We start from the raw sequence: 24,708 nt of genomic DNA on the forward strand, positions 1-24,708 counted from the left end.
ATTTAAATGTATAAATACTTAATATTTTGTGCCTTTTTACGAATTTGCGGTTGTGTGTAGCTATTGATGTAGATAACAAGTTATTAGTAATCTTAATGACTAATTTACAGACTAATAATTAAATTGAAGTATTTTTAATTGAAATTTTTTGCTTGAAATCCTAAAAATCACTGAAAGTAAAATTGATTTTCAGAAAGGGTATACAACTAAGTTAGAAAAATATTTCAAATGCAAATTATCCGTTGATAATTTTAATAAAATTTAAAATGATAAACGGATGGATAAATCATCAAGCAAACCATTAAATTCATCATAAATAGACTAGGATTAACATTTTCCTAACTTTCCATCTCCGATTGTCTCATTATTAATTCCGAGGTTACTCATTGATCGCAAGAAAATAGCAAAAAAAGGAAAAAGGAAATTTTCTTATCACATTTCACTTAAGGCTGTGCTTAATTCTCATCTCAATTATTACAAGTGAATGTTTTTGTGAAGATTTTCTATTATCATCCCATCAGATGACACAAAATGAAATGAGAATGACACAAAATGGGAAAAAAGCTGATAATTAAAAAAATTTCAGTAACGACTTTTCCTCTAAAAATAAAATATACATATCTCCCAATCATAGAAAATAAGCTTCCGCTTAATTCAACCGTGATGAAAGAGCTTAATGTGCTTACTGATGAAGAAAAAGATGGAGAGAAAGGAGAAAAAAAAATTAAAATTAATTCCACAAACAAGCAGTTATTTATTCTATGATGTTATATCGTGCGTTTAGTTGAAATATTTTTTGACTCACACTCTCTAATGAGCACATCAAAATCTTCATTACTATTTTAAGAGCTTTACTTAGAAATTTTTATGTTGTGAACATAATGTGTTGAGATGAAAAGCTTAGTTTATTCTAAAATGACATGAAGTGTTCCAAATTGCACGTGTAATCCTAATTGAAAAAATAGAGCTAAGCGGGACCAGTTGAAGTCGAGCTGAGAGAGACTAGTTGAGGTCGAGCTGAGCGAGAGACTAGTTGAAGACGAGCTGTGAGAGAGACTGGTTGAAGTCGAGCTGAGCGAGAGATTAGTCCAAGTTGAGCTGAGCGAGAGATTAGTTGAGGTCGAGCTGATCGAGACTAGTTGAGGTCGAGCTGAACGAGAGACTAGTTATGGTCGAGCTGAGCGAGAGACTAGTTGAAGTTGAGTTGAGCGAGAGATTAGTTGAAGCCGAGCTGATCGAGAGACTAGTTGAAGTTGAGTTGAGCGAGACTAGTTGAAGTTGAGTTGAGCGAGACTAGTTGAAGTCGAGCTGAGCGAGAGACTGGTTGAAGTCTAGCTGAGCAAGACTAGTTGAGGTCGAGCTGAACGAGAGACTAGTTGAAGTCGAGCTGAGCGAGACAAGTTGAGGTCGAGCTGAGCGAGAAATATGCAGCAATTCATTTTAAAATTTGATTAAAATCCAAATCAAAACATAAAGAAATGCTTCTGAATACCACGTGAATGAAATGGAAAGTCTCTTTACTCTCTTTTTCCAGAACTTCAATTCTCTTTTGATCAAAGCATTCCAAGTTCTTCCAACGGAAAGCTCAAGAGAGACTTTCACACATTTTCTATCAGTTGAATTCATTATTTTGTTGTGTAAGGATCGCATTCAGTCTGATTTTTTCCTAATTTCCACTGTGTTTTGTGTTGTGCTTTCCGAAGCAGAATAAAAAAAGTAAAGAATAAGAAAAAAAAAAAATTTTTGTGTGTGCTTAACGAAAACGAAAATCATATTGATAGAATGAAATTATAATTTATTCATTAAAAGTGATTTTGGCGTTCATAAATTATAGCAGAACTTGTAATTTGACTTTTATTTTATATTTTTATTTGATGTGAATGAGGATAAGAATAAAAAAAAAGATTTGAATGTAGGTGTGTTTATGTGCGGTATTAATTAATTATTCATTCCTATACTCACAAGTGAATTAATTACAGAACACAGGATGAAAATTTGTAAATCTGTGATGATTTGAAATGTCTTTGCAATGGAAATTTTATACCTTTGTGCCTTTAGGATGTGCTTTGAAATATTATTTCATGTTTTTTTTGGTTACGCTTCTGTGTGCTTTTAATGAGCTTGAGTGTTCGTGATTTGTATTTTTCGAGGTAATTTGAGATCTTCGATTTTTTTTAGATTTGGGATTGGTGAAATGGAAAGGTTCAAAATGTTTGAAGTTTGGATGAAAATCAATAAGTAATACAATACATTAAGGGAAGCTTTTTTATTTAAGCAGTTTAGTTCGTCTGTGGCAAGTTATTGGCATGGCGCTTGGCTGAACTTTAATTTAATAGATCAAAGGTCGTTGGTTCGAATCCTTACCAATTACAAATTTATGATTTTTCATAAGTTTAGATACTTCAACTGCTTAATGGACAAGATTAATTGTGAAATTGGAGATCTTATACACGTTAAATTAAGAAATCTGGTGAATATGTAGAAATTATGGACAAAAATCGATTAAGAGCTACAAGATTACCATTGCGAATGGAATATTGATAGAACGGACCTGAAAGTATCACACTATCCCAATTGAAAATGAACATGAGAGTCTCAATTTATTCAGAACCTTTTGGCTTGATCGACACAAAACCTTCTAAATGGGACTAATTTGTAGCTTATTCTGATGCGGCGTTGTATGGATGTCATTTGTTTGTCTTTATGCTCATTAGGATTACCACACTTAGCTAATCGCATTCCAATTCAGCTAACCAAACCCAATATTACGTATGACATTCTACTAATCAAATATGAGATAAATCTGTGCTTCATATTCATCTAATCAACAATTCATTAATATTTCAAACCTATCAAGTTATCAATTTGATTCAGATACATCTAATGTTTCCAAACCCACGTCGAACATTAAAATATTTTCCCAATTTCTCTATAGTGATGAAATGAAGACACTGTGGGATGTTTTAATTTAACTCGACCGAAATATAACATTTCTGCAACCTGATAAGCAACATAAAAATGTCAAATCAAAGAAGAAATGTCAAAAATTTTATTGTTGTTTCGACACACAGGATGAGAGGTATCCATGACATCAGTAACAAAACAAAAAATTCAATTACATTTGTGAAGAAATCTTTCTAAATTGAATTTTATATTGAAAATTGATATTATAGCCACAACATAAAAGCTATTCAATGCTCAAGCATCTAGTTGACCGGTAGAGATGCTTTTTATCTATGATGAAACCGAGATTCAGAAAATTGAAATGGTTTGATCAAAATTTAATTTTGTTTATTTGATCATCGTTGTTGAGAGCATGTTGAAAGAATCAAGACACGGAAAATCCAAGAAAAATTCGATTTATGAAGAATAAATTGGTTGGATACAGATTGAAGAGGATGAAAAATGTTGAGAGATTATTAAATTTTGATAATGTAAATATAAGAAGTATTTTAAAGGCAATATTTTGAAATGTTGATGCAAAATTACACATGATTTGGAGATTAGCTTTCTGGGGAAGTCGGTTAGATGTCGTGGTGATAAAAATGGTTTAAGATTCTTAAAATTGACTGATTTAATGCTGATCTTTGACTTAATATTGTCGATTTTCTTCAAATCGCTCATTGCTTAAGATCAGACAATATGCACTGAACATGGCAATTCATATGGTCGTCTAGATATCCTTCAATATATTGAGATCAATAAAATATATTCCTGAATCATACACGTTTTTGGCGCCAAAATATTTCCGACTTCCCCTTTTTATTAGTTTTTCCATAAATTTTACTCCCACTTCCGCGATAATAACAAAAACAACAATAACATCTAACATAAAACAATCAACAAAAGCATATCCAGCAGTGAAAGATTGATTAATCGAAGGTTTCTCTAATATCCTCCCTTCAAAACAGCTTTGACATTCACAATTGTTAAATCTTTAACCTTAAAACCAAATTTTCCACAAAAATTTAATTAAAATAACACAAATTCAAGAGCTTAATCTATTCCCGGAATTTATAATCTCATATTTCAATTAAAAATTGATTTTTTGATCCCAACATACGTAAACAATACATGACATTGGAATGAACAAATATGAAATTTCATAACAAATTCTACAAATTTCTAATTAAAATCTCACAATAATCTCTTCTAATCATATTACAGTAATTCCCTTTCCTTTTCGTTTTTCCCTATATATCTAATGAGCATGAAAAATTGTGTAATGTATTGTATATGACAGATGTATTCTTAATAAGAAGCTATTATAGGTCTTCTTGTCTTAGCCTTTTATCCATTCACAAATAATAAGAAGAACAATCCGAAAAAAAACTGTTCTCTTTCCTCATACGCAATAAAGAGATGAAAAATCATCGAATATAAGCCTGTGAGTGTGTTGTAGAGCTGAAAAACAAGATAATAAACATTTTTATTCGTTTTGGTTGTTGAATATATCGCCTTTTTTTCATAAATCCTTTCTTTTCTGCTACATACTGTGTGTGATTGCCTGTATGGTAACACAAGTGACAAGTTAGAGGCTCTAGGATGAAAATTGTCTAGGAGTGAGGACATTTTGTTTGTTCAGATTATTTTGATAGCAAGAATAATAACAGTAATAGTACAATAAAAATGAGACGTAATGTTCCGATTTCAATCATTTTTTTTTTTATACATAAAATGATGTGGCAGAATGGTACAAAAACAGAAATACTTTATGTTATTGGATTCTATTTAAATGTTATGCGATTTTCTTTATTTTTGGGTAGTTGCTAAGATGGTATTTCGACGTATTTTAGGTTTATTGGTGCTGTTAGGCTTTCTGGATGTTTATAATAGGTTTATTGTTTTAAATTTGTGCATTCTGATCATCAAAATCAACTTCATTCCAGTACAATTGGCCATTTAACCAATTTATCAGCATTTTCATCCTAATTGATTCTCTGAAGTCACTTTTTCATGTAATCCAAGTCAAATTTCACTGCAACTACTTCTGTCGAATAATTCAATCAAAATACAATTCCAAAATTTCCACAAAAATCAAATTTATTGTAAAATTCATTCAATTGCTATCACTTGACCTGATAGTCTTCAAACAGCTGCTCATTGATTTAATCTAAATTTCTACATATTTAGCACATCAATCTCATATTCACTGAATTAATTTGTCCATGTGTAGGCTTATTAATTAGCCAAAGCACCATACATCATTACATATTCTCAGAATCATGTCAGTATATGTTGTGCAATAAGCATAAACATTTTTGCCCTAAAATGAAATTGACACAGAGTATTTGAGTTTATCGTCTGAACGATCTTGAATGTTATGGAAACTTAAGTGTATGTATTCATAGACATACACGCACAATGCTATAAACATTGAACAGCTTATCGAGAAGTGCTTGAACAAAAAAAACAAAATATAAACGAAATAAAAACGATATTTGAGGTATGAAAGTGGATATTGAACTACCGTGTGGATGGGGAGATGTTTGATTGGGTGTTTAGATGATTGTGCATGTTTGAATAAATCTGTGGAAGGTTTTGGAAAGTACACGGCGAATAAATGGATGAAAATCTGATCCAAGGCCAATTCAACTCAATCCTGAGGCCAGATTCCATCAAATTTGTCCAGATATTCTGTCAATTCTACGTCGTGTACCTCCCAGAAGTGTCTGAGGAAGACTTTCCTTCCAAAAATGACGAAATTTGAGTTGCAAACCTTATTTTCCAAAAGTTAATACAAAATTTATATTCATAAGTATGATTGCCCTTAAAAAGCTTGTTAAAGACACACAAAACATCCACTTCAAAGTTATCCACACAGAAGTCATCAAAAGTTGTCTTCCTTTTCTGTCTTTTCAGCAAGACAACATAAAGAAAATGATGTGAGATAAGAACCGCATTATAATAAAAACAATTTCAACTCATAATATCAGTGATATTTCTACGAGAAATAAAGATAATAACATTAAATTGTGTAATCTAGAACGACTCACATCCACATGACATATATAAGAAGTAGAAAGGAAGACATGAGATCAAAAATGTCATACTATAATGTCAGAAAAGCAGGGTGTCGACTATTTAACGATAAAATTCTTGCTCTGTTAAGTGGAATCTACACTTTGGTAAGTGGATTATTATAAACTTCATATTTTATTCAATTCCTTTTTTGCCTTTTCTGATGTAAACAAATATGTTGAAAAATTCTTTATTTATTCAATGAATTTTTGATTTTTTTTCATCTTGAAGATAGAACTTTTACTTCCTATGATCTCTATAAATATTGCATACATGATTGAATCCACTTTATCTTGTTAGATTTATATCTTGTTACATATTTCATGTGAAATGGAAATCGATAAGTCAAGGGGTGCGCAAGAAAGTGAGCAGATTTTTGAGTTTTATGATTTAGGGCAGTAATGGGGAAGCTATGAGTTACGGCACACTAGTGTTGCTTACCACTGCTTCAGAAATTACCAGTAATTAATTTTAAAATTTGCATGAAATTGGCTTAATTAAAAATTTCAATTAATTTACGTAATTTAATCCTCAATTTTAAAGGCAGATCAACAATCTTCAAATTCTCTCTTTTTAAAGCAACCTTTCAGCTACTTTTCCTCTTAACTAATTACAAATTCTGCATTTTCCATTCATAAATGTAACTTTATAAAATTTCTTAAGAACTGCATAAGTTTCAAGCAGAAAAAAGCCTTTTAAAATTCAATAAGACTAACGAATGAAAAGATTTTCACTGAAAAAATCTCAATAGAACTAATTAGTATCGTTCAGCAACTTTGAATAGGAATGAACTAAAAAACTTTCGGTAAGAAAAAGTTCTTTTTGCAGTTTTCAGAAATTTTTATTCATTTAAAGTAAGCCAATTATTTTGTTGAAAACATTCAAAGTTTAACATTGAGAAAATTGTTTTTATGAATTTTATGCTTAAAAGATTGAAATAAAATGAGATTTCTTGAACTTAGTTTCAACAAGTTTTAAGCTTTTTAGTTTTATTTTCATTAAGATTGTATTATATCTTAAAATGTTTAAAACTATAAGTTCGTAAGGTCTGTAACAATTTACATGCCAACGGTTATTTAAAATTCAAATTATATAAACAACTTAAGTTAGTTGATTTCTCCCTTATATGGTTGATACTCCCCTTTAAAGAAAAGTTCAGTTTGTTTACGATTTTCAAACAATAAAGATAAAATTTTAAATTCATATTTCCATAAATTTCTTCATTTTCAATTTAAAGGTGTGCCTTTAATAGCAGTAATAATCAATAAAGTTACATTAATAATTACATCAACAAGATTTAAATCTTAAATGCTAATTATCAATTCATACATGAATAATTCAAATTTAAATAGTTAACATAATCAAATCAATTCATTGAAATGCAAAATTGACAAGCAGATGATTCAATTTGACATGAAAAATAATTATAATTAGGCTAATTTTCCATCAGTTAATACAGATTCAACTAAATTATCCAATTATCAAACTTTTTCGTTCATTCATCAGCAATTGATGTAATAATTTATCCCAGATGAATTAAGTAATTACCGGAAATTAGGATTCTTATTCGAAACATTTAATGACATCGGACAGAAAAATGAGGAGATCGTTGAGCTATGAAAGTCTATTATGTAAGCAGATGAGAATTTAGTGATGTGAAGGACTTTCATTTTTGTCAAGGGATCAGCTGAGTCGAGATACAGTTTGTTGATCTAACAGAAAAAATAAAAAACTTTTTAAAAAAAAACGCTTTTACGTTAAAAAAAAAAAAAACAGAATGATCCAAAAACATAAGTGTTAAAAAAATGCTCTAAAAAAGGAGAAAATAAAATAAATCTACGCTTTATAAAATTTGGAAATATAAATATTTCTTGAGAAAACCAAATATGTAACTCAAAAATTTTCCCAAAATATTGCAATGTAGTACAAGAACTCAACGACTAAAAAAGCGTGGGGCGGTCAAATTACAAACTTAAGAACCAAGTTAATCTTCCGTTTACGCCCCACGCTTTTTTAGTCGTTGAGTTCTTGTACTACATTGCAATATTTTGGGAAAATTTTTGAGTTACATATTTGGTTTTCTCAAGAAATATTTATATTTCCAAATTTTATAAAGCGTAGATTTATTTTATTTTCTCCTTTTTTAGAGCATTTTTTTAACACTTATGTTTTTGGATCATTCTGTTTTTTTTTTTTTTTTTTTTTAACGTAAAAGCGTTTTTTTTTAAAAAGTTTTTTTAAGGATTATTATTTACTTCTTTTTAGATCGCTTTGTTTTTAGTCTTAAGGATCAAATATTTTTTCGCAAGTTTTTTTTAACATCTGTTTTGGTTTTTTTAAAAAAGCGTTTTTTTTAAAAAGTTTTTTTTTAATTTATTTTATTTACTTCTTTTTAGTCAAATCACTAAATAGTTTATTTTAATCGATTGTTGGAATGATTGTTGATATAGATTACAAGTGTTGTCGGACTGTTCATAGATCACAGGGGTTGTCGGATCTTGCTTCGCTCGTCCGACTGTTTTTAGATCACAGAACATTAGATGTGGGAAAATTTTCACGCCTTCACTCGCTTCGCTCCGTTCAGGTCGCAAAAATTTGTGAGCTTCGCTCAACCAAGTCCGAACTTCGTTCGAACTAATTAGGTTCGAGCTTCGCTCGGATCACAGGTGTTGTCGGATTTCGCTTCGCTCGTCCGACTGTTCATAGATCACAGGGGTTGTCGGATCTCGCTTCGCTCGTCCGACTGTTTTTAGATCACAGAACATTAGATGTGGGAAAATTTTCACGCTTCACTCGCTTCGCTCCGTTCAGGTCGCAAAAATTTGTGAGCTTCGCTCAACCAAGTCCGAACTTCGTTCGAACTAATTAGGTTCGAGCTTCGCTCGGATCACAGGCGTTGTCGGATTTCGCTTCGCTCGTCCGACTGTTCATAGATCACAGGGGTTGTCGGATCTCGCTTCGCTCGTCCGACTGTTTTTAGATCACAGAACATTAGATGATGAAAAATTTTCACGCCTTCACTCGCTTCGCTCCGTTCAGGTCGCAAAAATTTGTGAGCTTCGCTCAACCAAGTCCGAACTTCGTTCGAACTAATTAGGTTCGAGCTTCGCTCGGATCACAGGCGTTGTCGGATTTCGCTTCGCTCGTCCGACTGTTCATAGATCACAGGGGTTGTCGGATCTCGCTTCGCTCGTCCGACTGTTTTTAGATCACAGAACATTAGATGATGAAAAATTTTCACGCCTTCACTCGCTTCGCCCGACTATTATTAGGTCACAGGAGTGTCGGACTCCACTTCGCTTCGCTTCGTTCGCCCGACTATTATTAGGTCACAGGAGTGTCGGACTCCACTTTGCTTCGCTTCGTTCGCCCGACTATTATTAGGTCACAGGAGTGTCGGACTCCACTTCGCTTCGCTTCGTTCGCCCGACTATTATTAGGTCACAGGAGTGTCGGACTCCACTTCGCTTCGCTTCGTTCGCCCGACTATTATTAGGTCACAGGAGTGTCGGACTCCACTTTGCTTCGCTTCGTTCGCCCGACTATTATTAGGTCACAGGAGTGTCGGACTCCACTTCGCTTCGCTTCGTTCGCCCGACTATTATTAGGTCACAGGAGTGTCGGACTCCACTTCGCTTCGCTTCGTTCGCCCGACTATTATTAGGTCACAGGAGTGTCGGACTCCACTTCGCTTCGCTTCGTTCGCCCGACTATTATTAGGTCACAGGAGTGTCGGACTCCACTTCGCTTCGCTTCGTTCGCCCGACTATTATTAGGTCACAGGAGTGTCGGACTCCACTTCGCTTCGCTTCGTTCGCCCGACTATTATTAGGTCACAGGAGTGTCGGACTCCACTTCGCTTCGCTTCGTTCGCCCGACTATTATTAGGTCACAGGAGTGTCGGACTCCACTTCGCTTCGCTTCGTTCGCCCGACTATTATTAGGTCACAGGAGTGTCGGACTCCACTTCGCTTCGCTTCGTTCGCCCGACTATTATTAGGTCACAGGAGTGTCGGACTCCACTTCGCTTCGCTTCGTTCGCCCGACTAATTATTAGGTCACAGGAGTGTCGGACTCCACTTCGCTTCGCTTCGTTCGCCCGTTTGTGAGCTTAGCTCAACAAGGTCCGGACTACATTCGAACTATTACTGTTCGAGCTTCGAATTCAAATCAAGACGACTTATTTTAGTTTATGTGCAGTCTATAGATCAACAAGTAACTTATGAAGATAAAGTTATTGTAAGACATGCACATCGCTTGAAAGATTTTTGATCTCATAAAATATTGAAATTTTATACAAAAACTCCAAAACATACTGTCTTTTAGTCTTGTGAAGTAAAGTCAAATTTGTATTGAAACCTTACAACAGTCGTTTTTTGCAATCCAAGATCATTTATATGCAGTATAACAAGATCCAGTAACATCCAGGATCATATACATGCGGTATAACAAGATCCAGTAACATCCATGATCATATACATGCAGTATATCAAGATCCAGTAACATCCAGGATCATATACATGCAGTATGACAAGATCCAGTAACATCCAGGATCATATACATGCAGTATAACAAGATCCAGTAACATCCAGGATCATATACATGCAGTATAACAAGATCCAGTAACATCCATGATCATATACATGCAGTATATCAAGATCCAGTAACATCCAGGATCATATACATGCAGTATAACAAGATCCAGTAACATCCAGGATCATATACATACAGTATAACAAGATCCAGTAACATCCAGGATCATATACATGCAGTATAACAAGATCCAGTAACATCCATGATCATATACATGCAGTATATCAAGATCCAGTAACATCCAGGATCATATACATACAGTATAACAAGATCCAGTAACATCCAGGATCATATACTTACAGTATAACAAGATCCAGTAACATCCAGGATCATATACATGCAGTATAACAAGATCAAGTAACATCCATGATCATATACATACAGTATAACAAGATCCAGTAACATCCAGGATCATATACATGCAGTATAACAAGATCCAGTAACATCCAGGATCATATATATACAGTATAACAAGATCCAGTAACACTCAGAACCATATTTATACAATATTTCAAGATCCAATAACGATTGTTTGAGATTCAAACTGTAACGGTTTTTTGAATTTTGAATTTTTACTATGAATATCCGTGAGAAAATTACTTATGAATTTTTTTCTCTTTCATAAATATCTTAAAAAGAGATGAATTGTACTTTAACTAATGCTTGGTATTATAAATCAATGCGCAATGAACTATAAAAACTGGTTTTCAACTTTATTATTAGTCTAGTTCATGCAAATTAAAAATATGCGTGATTGACTTTGGATTTTTTTCCCATATATAATGTTATTATATTAATTAAAGCATAATTCAGCATTTTTGTGATACAGAAATGCGAAAATATTGTATTGTCATCGGGAATACACATGTGAAAAAAATTTGAGTTCAATTAGCGCAGTAGAAGTGGTCGAAAAATCGATCGCAAGATTTGATCATGACCAACCAACCAACCAACCAACCAACCAACCAACCAACAGAGTAAGTCAATAAAAAGCGTTTAATTAATTAAAAATACCGAATAATGGATCCTGATTGGGACCCGAACTCATGGTCCAACAATTTTCGGTCGCCTGCTCCTACCTCTGAGCTGTTGAGGGTTATTCGACTGCATGGCAAAGTGCCCCTTTGTTTTGCACTCCCAATGTTGATGGACCATGCGGGTATCCCATTCCAATACAGTTAGATAGGAGTTTAACTGTCCTAATCCATTTTTCGACTATACTCCTAAGTCCTTACCAAGATTTATAAGCTATCCCCAATTTATAAACAAAGATTCAATTTTCCTATAATCTACCCAGCACAACTCTCTTAGGGTTTTGAATTAATCTGTTGATTTTCCACTTTAACAACGTCCATTACAATCTAAATGATAATAAATGTACATTCCCATTGCGAATTTTACACAACAGATAAATAAGTTACTTAAAAAATGAATATTTAATTTTCATTTTCACTTGTTTGCATTTTCAAAAACTTCAAAAGTTTTATCTGTGGGTATTTTTCACGTCAAAGTTTTAGTCTACATCCTATATTTTTTCCATATCGTGTAATGGGAATTGAGCTGAGGTGTTTGTACACATTTGCAACAAAAGTTTTGTGCGAGTAAATTTCCATAAATTTGTATGGAATTTAAATAAAGTTGTTAAACATTTTTTGGCGGTTAGCACAGGAGATTCCGTGAGGAAATTGTTGTCAATACCACAGCTTTAAATCAAAAAATTGCAGAGTAGAACTTCAAAGAGGAAATTAGAAATTATCAGAGCACGAACAAATTAAAACAATTATAAATTTATGCTAAGGCACGAAAAGAGCAGCAAAAGGCTCAGTAGAATAATTATGACAATTAACTTTGAGGTCGTATGGAAATTAGATTTAGGATATTGAACAGGGATGGACAACTTGTGTAGCACGATAATAAAATGGTTGAAACCTGTTTGCCGCAATACAAAAAAGGTTGTAACCTGTGTCCCGTGGCACAAATCAGCTTACATACCACTGAGGCTAAAGCAGAGTTGTCTGAAGTTCGAATTCAAGTGTCCTGCCTACTCTGTTTCAGAACTTCGAGCCCAAATCAAATTTTATATTTAAAATCACACGGAAGTCCATACGAACACATCGAAAATTCGAGTCTACGTCTACTTCCAGTTCTGGATTTGATTTTTGGAAACGGTTGTAATTTACAGAGCGCTAAAAATAGCACTTTTAGGCCCCTTTCTCTTCATCCTACTTTCCCATAATTATGACCAATTACTCAAAGCACATCTATGTCTTTCTCAGAGTCAAACCACACAACGTCAGTAATTTCCATTCTTCATTACTTTACGACCAACACAAAAAAGTCCATTACATTAATTATTAAAATTTTTCCTGAAATTTAGAAAGTGATAAGCATCTTAAGGAAGATAAAGAGACTCACTTGAATGAAGAGACGTTCGACGGAATAATGAGGAAGAGAAAAAATAAAATAAAGTCAAAAGAGGCGAAAAAGTTTTATTAGCACAGCTTTTTTCCATGCGCGCCCCAAAAAAAAAATAAATTTTTCATTTTTTTTTTTAAATAATAAATCTAAGGCTTTTAGTCACAAGCATAAAGTAAATTTATCATGATTGGATTTTCTTGAAGTAATTTAAGTCCTCGTGAATTCAATGAAGCTCTTAATAGATGAATTGACAGCTTTTAAATAATAAGAGGAGGAATATTTTAAATAAAATTATGTTTATTTATATAAGAGCGTAAATTTATGTCTCGGAATAAAATTTACTTTCATTTTTATTTAGACGAAAACTTAATTTGGTTAGAGTATGGATTGGATTTGTGGGTTGAATGACGCAATTTATTCATTCAAATTAAAAGTTTAAATTAGATTAAAATGATAATTCTTTGATTTTTTAACGATCATTAAAATTTTGAAATTTAACGGTCATTCAAAGTTTGAATTAAATCAATGATTTTAAATTCAAATCAAAAATTTGAATTTAAAAGTCAAAGAAAATTTTGATCTAAACGGTTTTCAAAATTTTGAATTTGAACAGCCATAATAAATTTAAATTTTGATCCTTCAAATTTGAATTTATAGCAAAATTATAGCAACTTTTAAAAATTAACATTAAAGTTTTAAAAAATTTTCCCAAGAGATAATTACTACTAATTCTCCCTTGAGAGACAAACTGAGGAAGTAAAGGAACAACAAATCTGCCCCGACTCACTCCAAAATAAGCTCAATTACATCAAAATACTTTGGATGAAATGAAAAATTTCACTTTTTATTTTTCTTTTCTTTTCTAGAACATTTCCATTCTCATTTTTATAATGTTTGGATGGCAAATAAATGCAAATTTCAAGAGCTATCAAGATCTCGGAGACGTTTATTATGGTAAGTGACGGAATAATGACTTAAAGCTCTTTTTATTTCAATAAGAAGAGTCTTTTTAAATTTTTTTGATTAATTCTTTAATTTTTTTCCTCTTCAATTCTTCTAATGCGCAATTTATATGTTTGTTGCTTATGTAAATCCTTACACTTAATGGATGTTTGCTCTTGTGATTGATTTACTTGATGATCAGGCATACAAATTGCACAGATAGCAATTATTGGAACGCAAATATCGATGGCAATATTGAGTGTTGTTTTAATCATTGGAATTTACAAGGTAAGAGGAACTAATTGAAAATTTTCTTAATGGATGTTGAAGTTCTTGTGAAAAATGCTGCATAAATGCAGTTTTTGTTGATATTTACAAATTAATTTAATTAAAATTCTCATATTTATTTCAGGAAAATTCAAATTTTTTAGTTCCATATATTGTTGGATTTCTTACATTGTGGAGTTTAGAAACAATTGCTTTGGTAAGTGAATTATTTTAGATTTTAGCAAAAAATTGTATTTTCCGTATGTGCCCGTCACATGGCTTAGCATCACATGGCTTAGAATTGGTCGAAAATCTGGCAACCAGGCCAACTTGATTCTTGCTAACTTGGTTGGACTCGTCCAAGAGTCAGGCTGGTCTGGCCTGACCTGGCCCCAGAATCAGGCTGTCCTGGCTTTTGAATCAGACTGGTCTGGATCAAGAGTCACGCTTTCCTGGCCCCAAAGTCATGCTGACCTCGTGACGGATTTTCGACTATTTTTACTTAAAAGTGCTCTCCGGGGCGGCTCTCAAAAATAAAATTTCTCCGTAACCTATGCATAAATATTTTCCTTAATATAATTTCCTCATAAATCGTCAAAAAAATTTTAATTTAAGAAATTCTATTAATTCCATAAATAATTTTAAGGGCAGATTCTTAATAAAAAATTCATATTTAAATGTCTCGACGTCTACAACATCCAACGAATAAAAATAATAAAAAAAAATCCTCATTAATTCCATTTTCAACATAACCTAAAAGGTCAGGTTACAATTATTTTAATCGTAATTTTTCTCTTCTTTTTGCAACATTTCTGGACCAAACTTTAAGGTTTATTCAAACGTGCTGAGAGATCATATCTTCAAGGTACGTACGCTTATATCCAATTACATCACCCAATGGCCATATGCTAATTACAAAAGTAATTAACTACAATTAAAATTTTCTCATTTTTCTTTTTCACTTAAATTGCCAGCAATTTGACAAAGTTTCAAAAGCTGTTTTGACCTTTTTCGTAGCGCGAGCGATTATAAATGTAAGTAAAAAATTTTTCTTTTTATATAAAATTAATTACATGGCAGCTTTAAAGGCACAATGATCTGAGATTTTTTTGTTCTTCTCTGTTCTGCACCCTTCTTTAACATTGTTATTATTTTTATCATCAGATGATTTTCATTTGTGTAGGCTGACGGAAGAAAAGAGTCCGTACATGACATGAACACATAAATTAATATGATTTTTGATGTTGTATCGCTTCCAGTCCACTTTAAAATGTGAGGAAAAAAAGAGTGGAAGCCATAAAACTGGAGATGAATTTAATCAGTTCTTCATCTTGGATTTAACCTTAATTTATTGATTTTTGAGGTAGTTGAATGGAGAGTAGGACTGTAAAGGTTTTGATTGATACTTAATGAAAAGGTAGACATTGATTTTTTGTATGTCTAAAGCTTTAAAATTCACGTGTTTTGGAGTGATTTACGGTTGAGTTTATTCTGTTCCTCGATGCTAAATTTAGTATAGAACAGTTATGGGCAACCTTTTATAATTCGTGGATAATCTTAGAATGGGCAGCAAATAAGAAGCAAGGCGAAGTGTTAGAGAGTCGGCCTCTCGAACTTAACAACCCAGGTTCGATTCCAGGGAAAGTCTAGTTGGATTCGGGTGCTTTTTTGCTGTTCCTAGTCACTCAAACTTGGTTTGATTAATCCGCGACACACTAATTGTGGCATTGATATACCCTGGGGGCATGTAACTGTGCAGAGTTTAAAAAAAGCATCAATGTGCCGTCATAAGGCGTTTCCTGATAAATTCTTGACGGCACATTAGTTTGCCCCGGCACACAAGTTGCGAGGGCACACAGGTTGCCCCCCACTGCTCTGAACTGATAAATTTGATTCAAATACCAGCACATCTCCTTTATAAAGCATTAAACTTCCTCAACAAATCAATCTCGTTATCCAATTAGACAGCATCAATTGAAATCAATATTGAGTAGCAACAACAATTCTCATAAAAGGATTAAATTTCTTTCAAACAGAACTTCCACTCTTGAAACTTCAACTTTCTCATTGTTTAAAGATCATTGTGCACTCTTTCATCTCTAATTAATCACCACTTCTTCCTCAATGCTGTATTTTTTTAATATTCATGAAAATTTTTTCCTTTTTTTTTAATTTTCCAAGGCATTAGCTCTGTGGAGTGTAATACGTTATCATCATTTACTGCGTGCTGGCATTTCATGGAAGATAAATAAGAATATAGCTGAACTATGACATAGTTTTACCTCGGATAGTGATGATTCCGAGACAACATCAACAACAATGTCGATATATTTTGATGAAAATGAGAATCGACTTGTTTATCCATACGTGAACAGCAATAACAGTAAGGATGAAAGCTTATATCAAACAAAAGTTCATTGGCATGATCCGATGAATAATACTGAAGACAGTGAATTGGATTTGGACACGAGAGTGGATGATGAGAAAATACTTGGCGATGGTAGTGATGAGGATGATTCATTGTTGGTGATTTATCATGATCTTGATACAAATGCAGCGTATTGACAATAAATAATAATATGGAGAGAAAAATGTTGTTGACAGCTTTGTGCTTGGTGGATGATAAAAGCGCTTTTCTTCCGTTTATGAGAATTAGCGACAAAATTTACAACGAATTTTTGAAATTTGAAAAAAGAAACGAAATTTAGCTTTGGAAAAAATGGCGGATTTTGTCGTATTTAAGATTTTTTTGGAAATAATACAAAATTTAGACATTAAATTGACACAAACTGAAGCCTATCTTAATTTATGAATCGGCAAACTATCAAAAAACATCATTTGAGCAGTCATAAGTCATAATTGAGTAAACTTTTGCTTCATTTCATATCAAAGAGCTGTCTGAACTTCACACCATCTGCTCAGTCAATCCATCACCATTGATAACACAGCACAACATCAGTTATGCTAACTAAATGGATGGATAGCGATAATATGAAGTATTAAATGGCATTAGACTTTTATTCTCCTTTTATTCAACTTTCATGAAGCTGGAAATGCGAGTCACTCAGGCGTAATGTGAATATCATTATAATTTTCATTTTTTTGATAAAGCCGAGAATATTATTTCTGAATAATAATAAAGATAAAGATCATAAAAAATACGCTTTGATTATCATAACCTCATAATAATAATAATTATAGCTGATAGAAAATATTTGAAATACGACTTTCAGTGAAAGGAATTTTTTTTGAGAGATATTCAGGCTTTAAGTCGGGAGAAAATGTATATTTTTGTATTATTAATGAAGAAAAATGCTAATTTACATTGGAATTCTGATGAATTAAGGCTATTATTCACTTTTTATTATTCACGATATTTTGGACTAAAAATTGATTACAGTCAAATATACAAATTCTTCAGTTTATATTTTAATGAGATTGTGATCATCTGCTTGGATTGATTTTTAAGGAAAACACCTGAACCTATATCTACCCTCGAGAGCACACGACATGGAAATGGCCAAAAGGCTAGCCTCAGACTGATTTATCTCAGGTTTTAGGTCGGGTTTCATCGAATCTTGGCTGGGGTTAGACTAACGTGGGCGTGGAGTCAGTGTGTCAGTGTTGCGACTATCATAAAATCTGGCCTGAGGTTTATACTTATGCTGTACTGGAGTCAGAGCGTCAGTGTTACGACTCCAGGCCTACGTCAGTCTAATCACAGCCCAGAATCGATGAAATCCGACCTTAAACCTGAGATAAATTAGCCTGAAACCAATTTTTCTGTAATTTTTTTGTTATATGTGCCTTCCGGGTACTCTATCCTTGTTAGTATTCCTAATAAACATTCACCTTGTGTAAAGGCGAGTGCTTACATAGACCCTATCACTTGGATACTTTAATTACATTTTATCATTTCAAGCCAGTCTGGTATGAAGATTAAAAGGATTTCAAAACTGAAAATTCCATCCACAGAGTATAAAAAATACACATTTTTGATGAAATATTTCACATATGAGCATCTTCACCATGTAAATTACACAAAATAAAAACTAAAAACAGAACAGGGGTTTGGCATTCAAAAAGTCAAGTCTCACTGTCTCATTGCTCTTATTGTATCTAATTTTGTATGAAAATACAGTAAGTACAGTTGAAGTGTCTGATTCAAACAGAAAGTTTCTCCAGCTAGAACAGTGGTAGGCAACCTTTTTTGAGTCACAACACACCATAATAATATTGTGCCAAGGCACACAGGTTGCCCACCGCTGAGCTCTAGAACCTGTAACATAATGAGAAATAAATAAAAGAATTTACAGTTTAAATATGAAGTTCTACATCATATAACATTATAATTAAGTTTACAGCAGAGCATATTTTTATAATAGAGACAACCATCCCAGCCATTTAGCATGCAGAATTCTTTTTTATCTTTTCCTAGCAATTTGCATATAAAAGTATATTTTTTATTCCTCAGTTTTTTATTTTATAAAAGTGAATAAAGCTTAATCATACAAGAAGAAAATTGTTGTAAAAAGTGGAAAATTTAATTTTCTTGGTAATCTTGTTGAAGATAATAATGACTATAATGTACATATGCATGTAAAAAAATGAAAAAAATTTGCTGAAGCAAAAAAGATGAGAATAATAAAAAAAATATAAGAACAAAAAAAAGTATATCTTGTGTGTAGGTGAGTCAGCATTTCAGTTTTGAGAAGGAACAAAAAAAAAAAACATTTCAGGTCTGTTTGTTAAGGGAATATTATCAGGCTGTATGAGTTTATGGCTGTATTGTATATGACTTGATTGTTCTTATATAAATCATTATGTTCTGCTTTAATGGAACGAGAATTTGGGTTGGAACTTTTTTTACGTCAAAGCTGATTAATTTGAGTTTAATTTTGAATATTAAGACATAAATTTTGAGGGTTTTTAAAGCATATTTTGAGCATGAATGTAAGGATTCTGTAAATATTGCCTTAGGTAAGTTATTACTGGATACAATTTCTGAATTTATTGAGTATTTTCTTAGCCTTGGAGCCTATCCCGAGCAGTACAAATGAAGAAGGCTCCGATTAACTTATTTTATGAACACCAAATTGAAACCGCCAATTTTTGACAATCATAAGGACACCAAAAAGGAGCCCTAAAAGCTCTAAAGTGGACCATTCTGCATTTGAGTCGCTAGAGAATATAGAAATATATACAAAGAGCATAACTTGACCGCCTGGGCACCGCTACGCTACCGTATCAACAGTGAGACGTGAAGCTACCATGATGACACCGAGACGGCTGATTTTGACGAATTTTTATGGCAAAAGGGTACCTTGTTGAACACAGTTGAATTGTACGGTCATCGAAGTAAGTAAGTTTATGACAAAAGTTCCGGTTCACCTCATTTTAAAGCTCCATTTTAAAGTAAAAATCCACAAAAATTTAATTAACTTTTCCTTTCTGTCAACTTTCAAATTTCCCATAAAATCAAAGGCCTATTTACACAACAAGAAACAAAAATTAAAAGGAACTTCTTCTTATTAATCCATCAATTTAGCGAGAAAATTTTCTTTTTGTTTCCCTTTCAATAAAAAATCATGATCAATACAAGGTCAAATTCTCGACATTTGAACTTCAATCATGAAATCAATCACGAAGAAATTTTTTACATCAAATCATTATCAAATTACGTTCCTTTCAAAACTCGAACGTTTGAAAATTTCTCATGTGAAAAAGTTTGTGTGAAATATAAAATCAAGATAATTTTAGGGGGGTTAATCGGTAATGACGTATGATGGGAAGAACTGACTGTTTCAATTACAGATGTCTAAATTATAAGGAATTTTGAATTAAAGTTCGACTACTCAGCTCGAACTTTTTATCCAAAAATCGACAAAATTTGAATATTTTCATTAAGCAACTATTTCCCAAAGTCTCAGTGATGAGACCGGCATCGGGTCCGAGACTGAGAATCCTGAGAAGTCTGGGAGCTTCGAAAATTCGAATGTTCTTGTGAAGCCTTGACTACAGCCACTAGAATTTTAAACCATAAAACTAAAAATCCTCAACAAAACTCAATAATTAATATAGTAATTGATCCTCAAACCCTTTTTCAATTGACGTCATTCATTTACAACCTCAAGTCAAAAAAAGATAAAAAAAAAAAATCATTCCATCCATCAATAAAAACGTCAAGAAAGTTAACGCTTTACATCCAAAATTTGTGAATATTTTTTTCAACATTTATTTCATGGTAAATAAATACAATGATTGAAGTTTTTTATGAAGTAAAAAATGATGAATTACTGTAAATAAATAAATGAGTGAATTACTACAGTTATTGACTTTCCTTTGATACTTTTTTGGATTTCTTCTGATTTCTAATTTTTTGTTTGAGTTGAGAATTGGGGTTTATTAAGTAATGATGTTTCAAGAAAATTGGAATATGCATCTAAATCATGAATGACTTTTGATAAGGTTTGACTCGGTTTTGTCTCTTAGATGGAATCAATTGTTGATCTCGAGGATTTTTCTAAGTTGAGCCATGACTTGATTCCACGTATTAATCTCCTTGGCAACACTTTTACAATATTTGAACAACAAACTTTCAGACAATCATATAAGTTTGAAACAGGGTGAGAATTCAGTTGATTCAGTTGATTCCCTTGTGGTTTCAGCTTCAGCCTAAGCCTCAGCTTCTGCATCAGCCTCTACCTCGGCCTCAGCCTCAGTCTCAGTCGCAGTCTCTATCTCAATCTCAATCTCAATATCGGTCTCGGACTCAGAAATTTGCTAAGACCATCAATTCGGTAAACCCTCACATAATTCAAGTTAAATCACCCATTTATAGTGGGTAGTAGCCCAACAATTAGCTCTAATTGAAACATTTTTTCGAGTAAACTCAAAAGTTCCAATAAATAAATATCAAACCAATTAAAAAACCGACAATTTCAAAAGACACCCACTTGTGATCTCATTAAATACGTAAATTATTCATGATTCATACTATCAATTTTCACTTTCATTAGCAACTCAAAAGATACCCAAATGTGTTGCTTCTTTTGAGGTCGAATTGTTAATTGAATATGTTGGCTTTTGATTTGTTATAGTTTCGGAATCTAAATAAAGGTTCAATGAACGTCTACTTTAGTACATTGAAGAAAATATTTGGGAAAATATTGAATAAATCAAAAAGGAAAGTTTGCAAAATCTGGGGACAGTCGAGAAGCAAAAAAGCTTAATTGATTTTAATTTATTGATTAGATTTATTCATTTTAATTTATTAAGGGTTTGGCTGGAAGTTTTTGGAAACATAATCAAGATCAATCTGTTTGGATAAATGTGAAGGGATTAAGATTTTCGTGCATTAAAAATGTTAAATTTATGCACAAAAAAACTTTCCCACTCGATTTTAAACTCATTAGAAAATTCAATGAACTCTGTCCTTAATTCTACCAACTGATGCAGCAAATGAAATTAGCATCCACATGTTACCATGATTTCATTTACATTTTTTGATTCAAATTGACATTTTCTATCGGAATTGCATGCATCAACAACAGTCTGATGCTGAATCGAATTTTAAAATTGCACAACACATAAAAAAAAGTCCTTTCATTTCATCAATTTTCAATCATGCCAATAACCAAAATGGAAAATTTATCACACGCATCTAAATATACATCTACACACAATAGATAGCGATGGTACATTCAACTCTGTGTGACTTTTTTTCTAGATCGATGAATCTGTGCAATTAGAATTTTACGGTGATAAAAATGCGTTACTTTTCAGAATTTTGAATTTTGCTTTTAAATCCCGAACAGACGAATGTTTATGAGTATGCTGACAATATTGAGCATACTATTGTAGCTTATTTCCTTTGCATAATCCCATTACCGCAGTTTGAGTTCGTCGAAAGCTAGATCTTTCTTTAGATATTGAGCATTAAGGATTCATCTTTAGAAAATTGAGCATGCTTAATTATAATCATTGAGTATACTCATTGGCAAGCTTATTTAGATGAGTATACTCATTGTCTGTTAGGGAATTATTAGAAAATCATAAAATCGGTCGACTTTTAGATCCGTAACGGAGTGCTGTTCTCTTTTATTCTATTCATGCTTTATGGAGCTAGTCAACTTAAACTCGCTTCTAGCGCTACTGAGCGCTCACTTTATCCTTTTAAGTAGACTCTATATCCAAGTGAACAAAAATATGTTAATAACCAGTTATAGGCAAGTTAATGTCTATTTAATGACTAGTTCTAACGGTTTTTTATCCACTCGGGAAAGCAATAAAAGCTCCATGGCAGAGCCTTCTTCATTTGTGTCGCTTAGACGACGTACTTATATTGATGAATTTTCATCATGAATAAAATTTAAATTATCAGTAGCAATATATTTATGGAAAATTATTCAAATGCGGGGCTAATTAGTTCAAATCTATTTATAGAAAGCTTCAATAAAGACTTGAAATAGAAAATAATTAAAGAGCTTACGTAGGCACTCTTAATGCAATTTTTAACCACTTGCTTCATTTTATTGGCATTAAATTTTTCTGATTTAAGAATATTTAAAGCTCAATTTCTGTAATTTACTCAAATCTCATTTACAATTTCAAAGACATTATCTTTAATCAAATTAATTTACAATAATGTACTTAATTTATAGCTTTCAATCACAATTTTATACTGAATTAAATTTTCACATCCCACACAATGACTTCTTCAACCAACACAGTTCCGTTCATAAAAGATTCGTGCCAATTTGCTCATTCTGAGAAATTTAATCTTTATGCTGATTATTTTTATTTCCAAGAAAATCTTTTTCAATCTTATTCTGGATGAATAAACTTAAAGTTGTTATTGTTACACGTCACAAGTCATGCTTCTCATTTCCTGTTAGAAAGATTTGTGTTTTAAAACTGAAAGCAGTCATTATCCCAAGTGATTTCATAAATAAACACAAAACTTAAAGATACTTTGATGGATGGCTTGAGCCCTTTAACATTTACAAAGTTCCCTTCGTCTTCCCTAACATAAACTCGAAGTTGACATGATGGAAACATATGTATGGTGGAGATGTAAACTATACCATTGAGGATTGTCATGCAGATGTAACGTATGCTGTAGAAAGACATTTACAATTTTACACATTTAACATTTTTTGTTGCAATTTGATGAATTTGAACTTTAAGTTTTGAGATGATGATTCTTGGAAGGATTCATTAAATTTTGATATTCATACCTGAGTGGCACATTATGACGATGATGTTGCAAGTGGATTTATCATGAAGACATGGCGATTTACCGCCATGTGATGTCATTTAAGGGACGCTTATCAAGGCTGACTTATACTTTCTCGCTATCAGGATCGGGATTTCCAAAAATTTACCGGGACCGGGATTTCGAGAAAGCATAGTCTGACTTTGTAGATTTCAAAGGGTCACGAGAACGTTCAAAAAATTCATGGAAGGAAGCAGTTGACGGAGACATTATTGCATATGAGAATATATTGTAAATAGGTAAGCGGAAGCCATTGAAAGTGCCAGTCTCAGGCGGCATCTGAGAGAGGTCATCGATCACAATTGATATGTACGGTCAGCATATCTGTTCATGATATGTCGCTCGGAAACGAAACAGTCGAATCAAACAATAAATTCTCTGGAACAATACTTTGGTCGTTGACATTATGGAGCTCCTGACTCTATGAACTGCTTCATTCCCAAGACTCTTTTTAAGTTTCAACATCCCAAAACCAATATTAAATGCAATTTATCAGTGCTAACATCCAAAGAATAAAAGAATCTAATCGAAAATTAACACAAAAGCGAAAAAGAATGCGGAAATAAGAAATTAATGACCCTTAAATCGAATAAAATAAGAATGAAATAAATGAACCGCACATTTAACAGAAAAATTATTGTATAAGCCACGATAGCGCTCTCACGATGATTCAAATGATAAATTTTTAATCATAAGATATTTTAATAAATTTTTTTAAAAATATTCTATTACGGAAACGTTCAGCATATGAGTGAATACGTGATATTTTATCTCGTGGAATATTATCTTCCTTAAACATAAATAATATCTGAGTTCCAGCATCGTTGGGGAAAATTTAAATGGATTTTTTATGTCTTTTTTTTGAAAATCAAGTCTAAATTTATTCAAGCAAATATGAAATGAGGAAGTTTCGAGTGGAAAAATTTGTTGCCGAAAGCAGTTGTTTGATTTTTGATTGCAGTGTCTCATTGTTTTCATGTTTCATGTGTGCAGGATAAGAATCCCGAGTGACTCAAATGACTATGGCTCCTCCACGATGTTTTTAAGGGTCCGATAAGCCTCCCCATCAACACCAAATGGAAGCCCTCTTCTATAGAAGCTATACGGCCGCCTACCTGAAGCTCTGTTGTGTTCCTCGGGAAGTAAAACTTGTGTTGACATAAGAGGAAATGAAAATAATTGGAATGTGA

At 32.6% G+C, this 24,708-nt stretch overlaps 1 protein-coding gene across 2 annotated transcripts; it reads left to right on the plus strand.

Annotated features, from left to right (window-relative positions):
- The first annotated feature begins 1,627 nt into the window (after positions 1 to 1,627).
- Positions 1,628 to 18,863, plus strand: LOC139098190 (uncharacterized). Of its 2 annotated transcripts, XM_070650315.1 has the most exons (8): positions 1,628 to 1,716; positions 5,863 to 6,128; positions 13,899 to 13,986; positions 14,177 to 14,262; positions 14,387 to 14,458; positions 15,071 to 15,106; positions 15,216 to 15,275; positions 16,423 to 18,863. In XM_070650315.1, exons 2-8 carry the CDS (start codon positions 6,003 to 6,005, stop codon positions 16,510 to 16,512), a joined length of 558 nt encoding a protein of 185 aa, XP_070506416.1. In that variant the 5' UTR covers positions 1,628 to 1,716; positions 5,863 to 6,002; the 3' UTR covers positions 16,513 to 18,863. The 2 variants fall into 2 exon arrangements, with proteins under 2 accessions (XP_070506416.1, XP_070506417.1); XM_070650316.1 differs by lacking the exons at positions 1,628 to 1,716; positions 5,863 to 6,128 and adding an exon at positions 10,165 to 11,591.
- Positions 18,864 to 24,708: the final 5,845 nt, after the last annotated feature.

Source organism: Chironomus tepperi, unplaced genomic scaffold (assembly GCF_022539635.2).
Source record: "Chironomus tepperi strain 1889 unplaced genomic scaffold, CSIRO-AGI_Ctep_v1 contig_445, whole genome shotgun sequence".
In the NCBI taxonomy this organism is placed as follows: Eukaryota; Metazoa; Arthropoda; class Insecta; order Diptera; family Chironomidae; genus Chironomus; species Chironomus tepperi.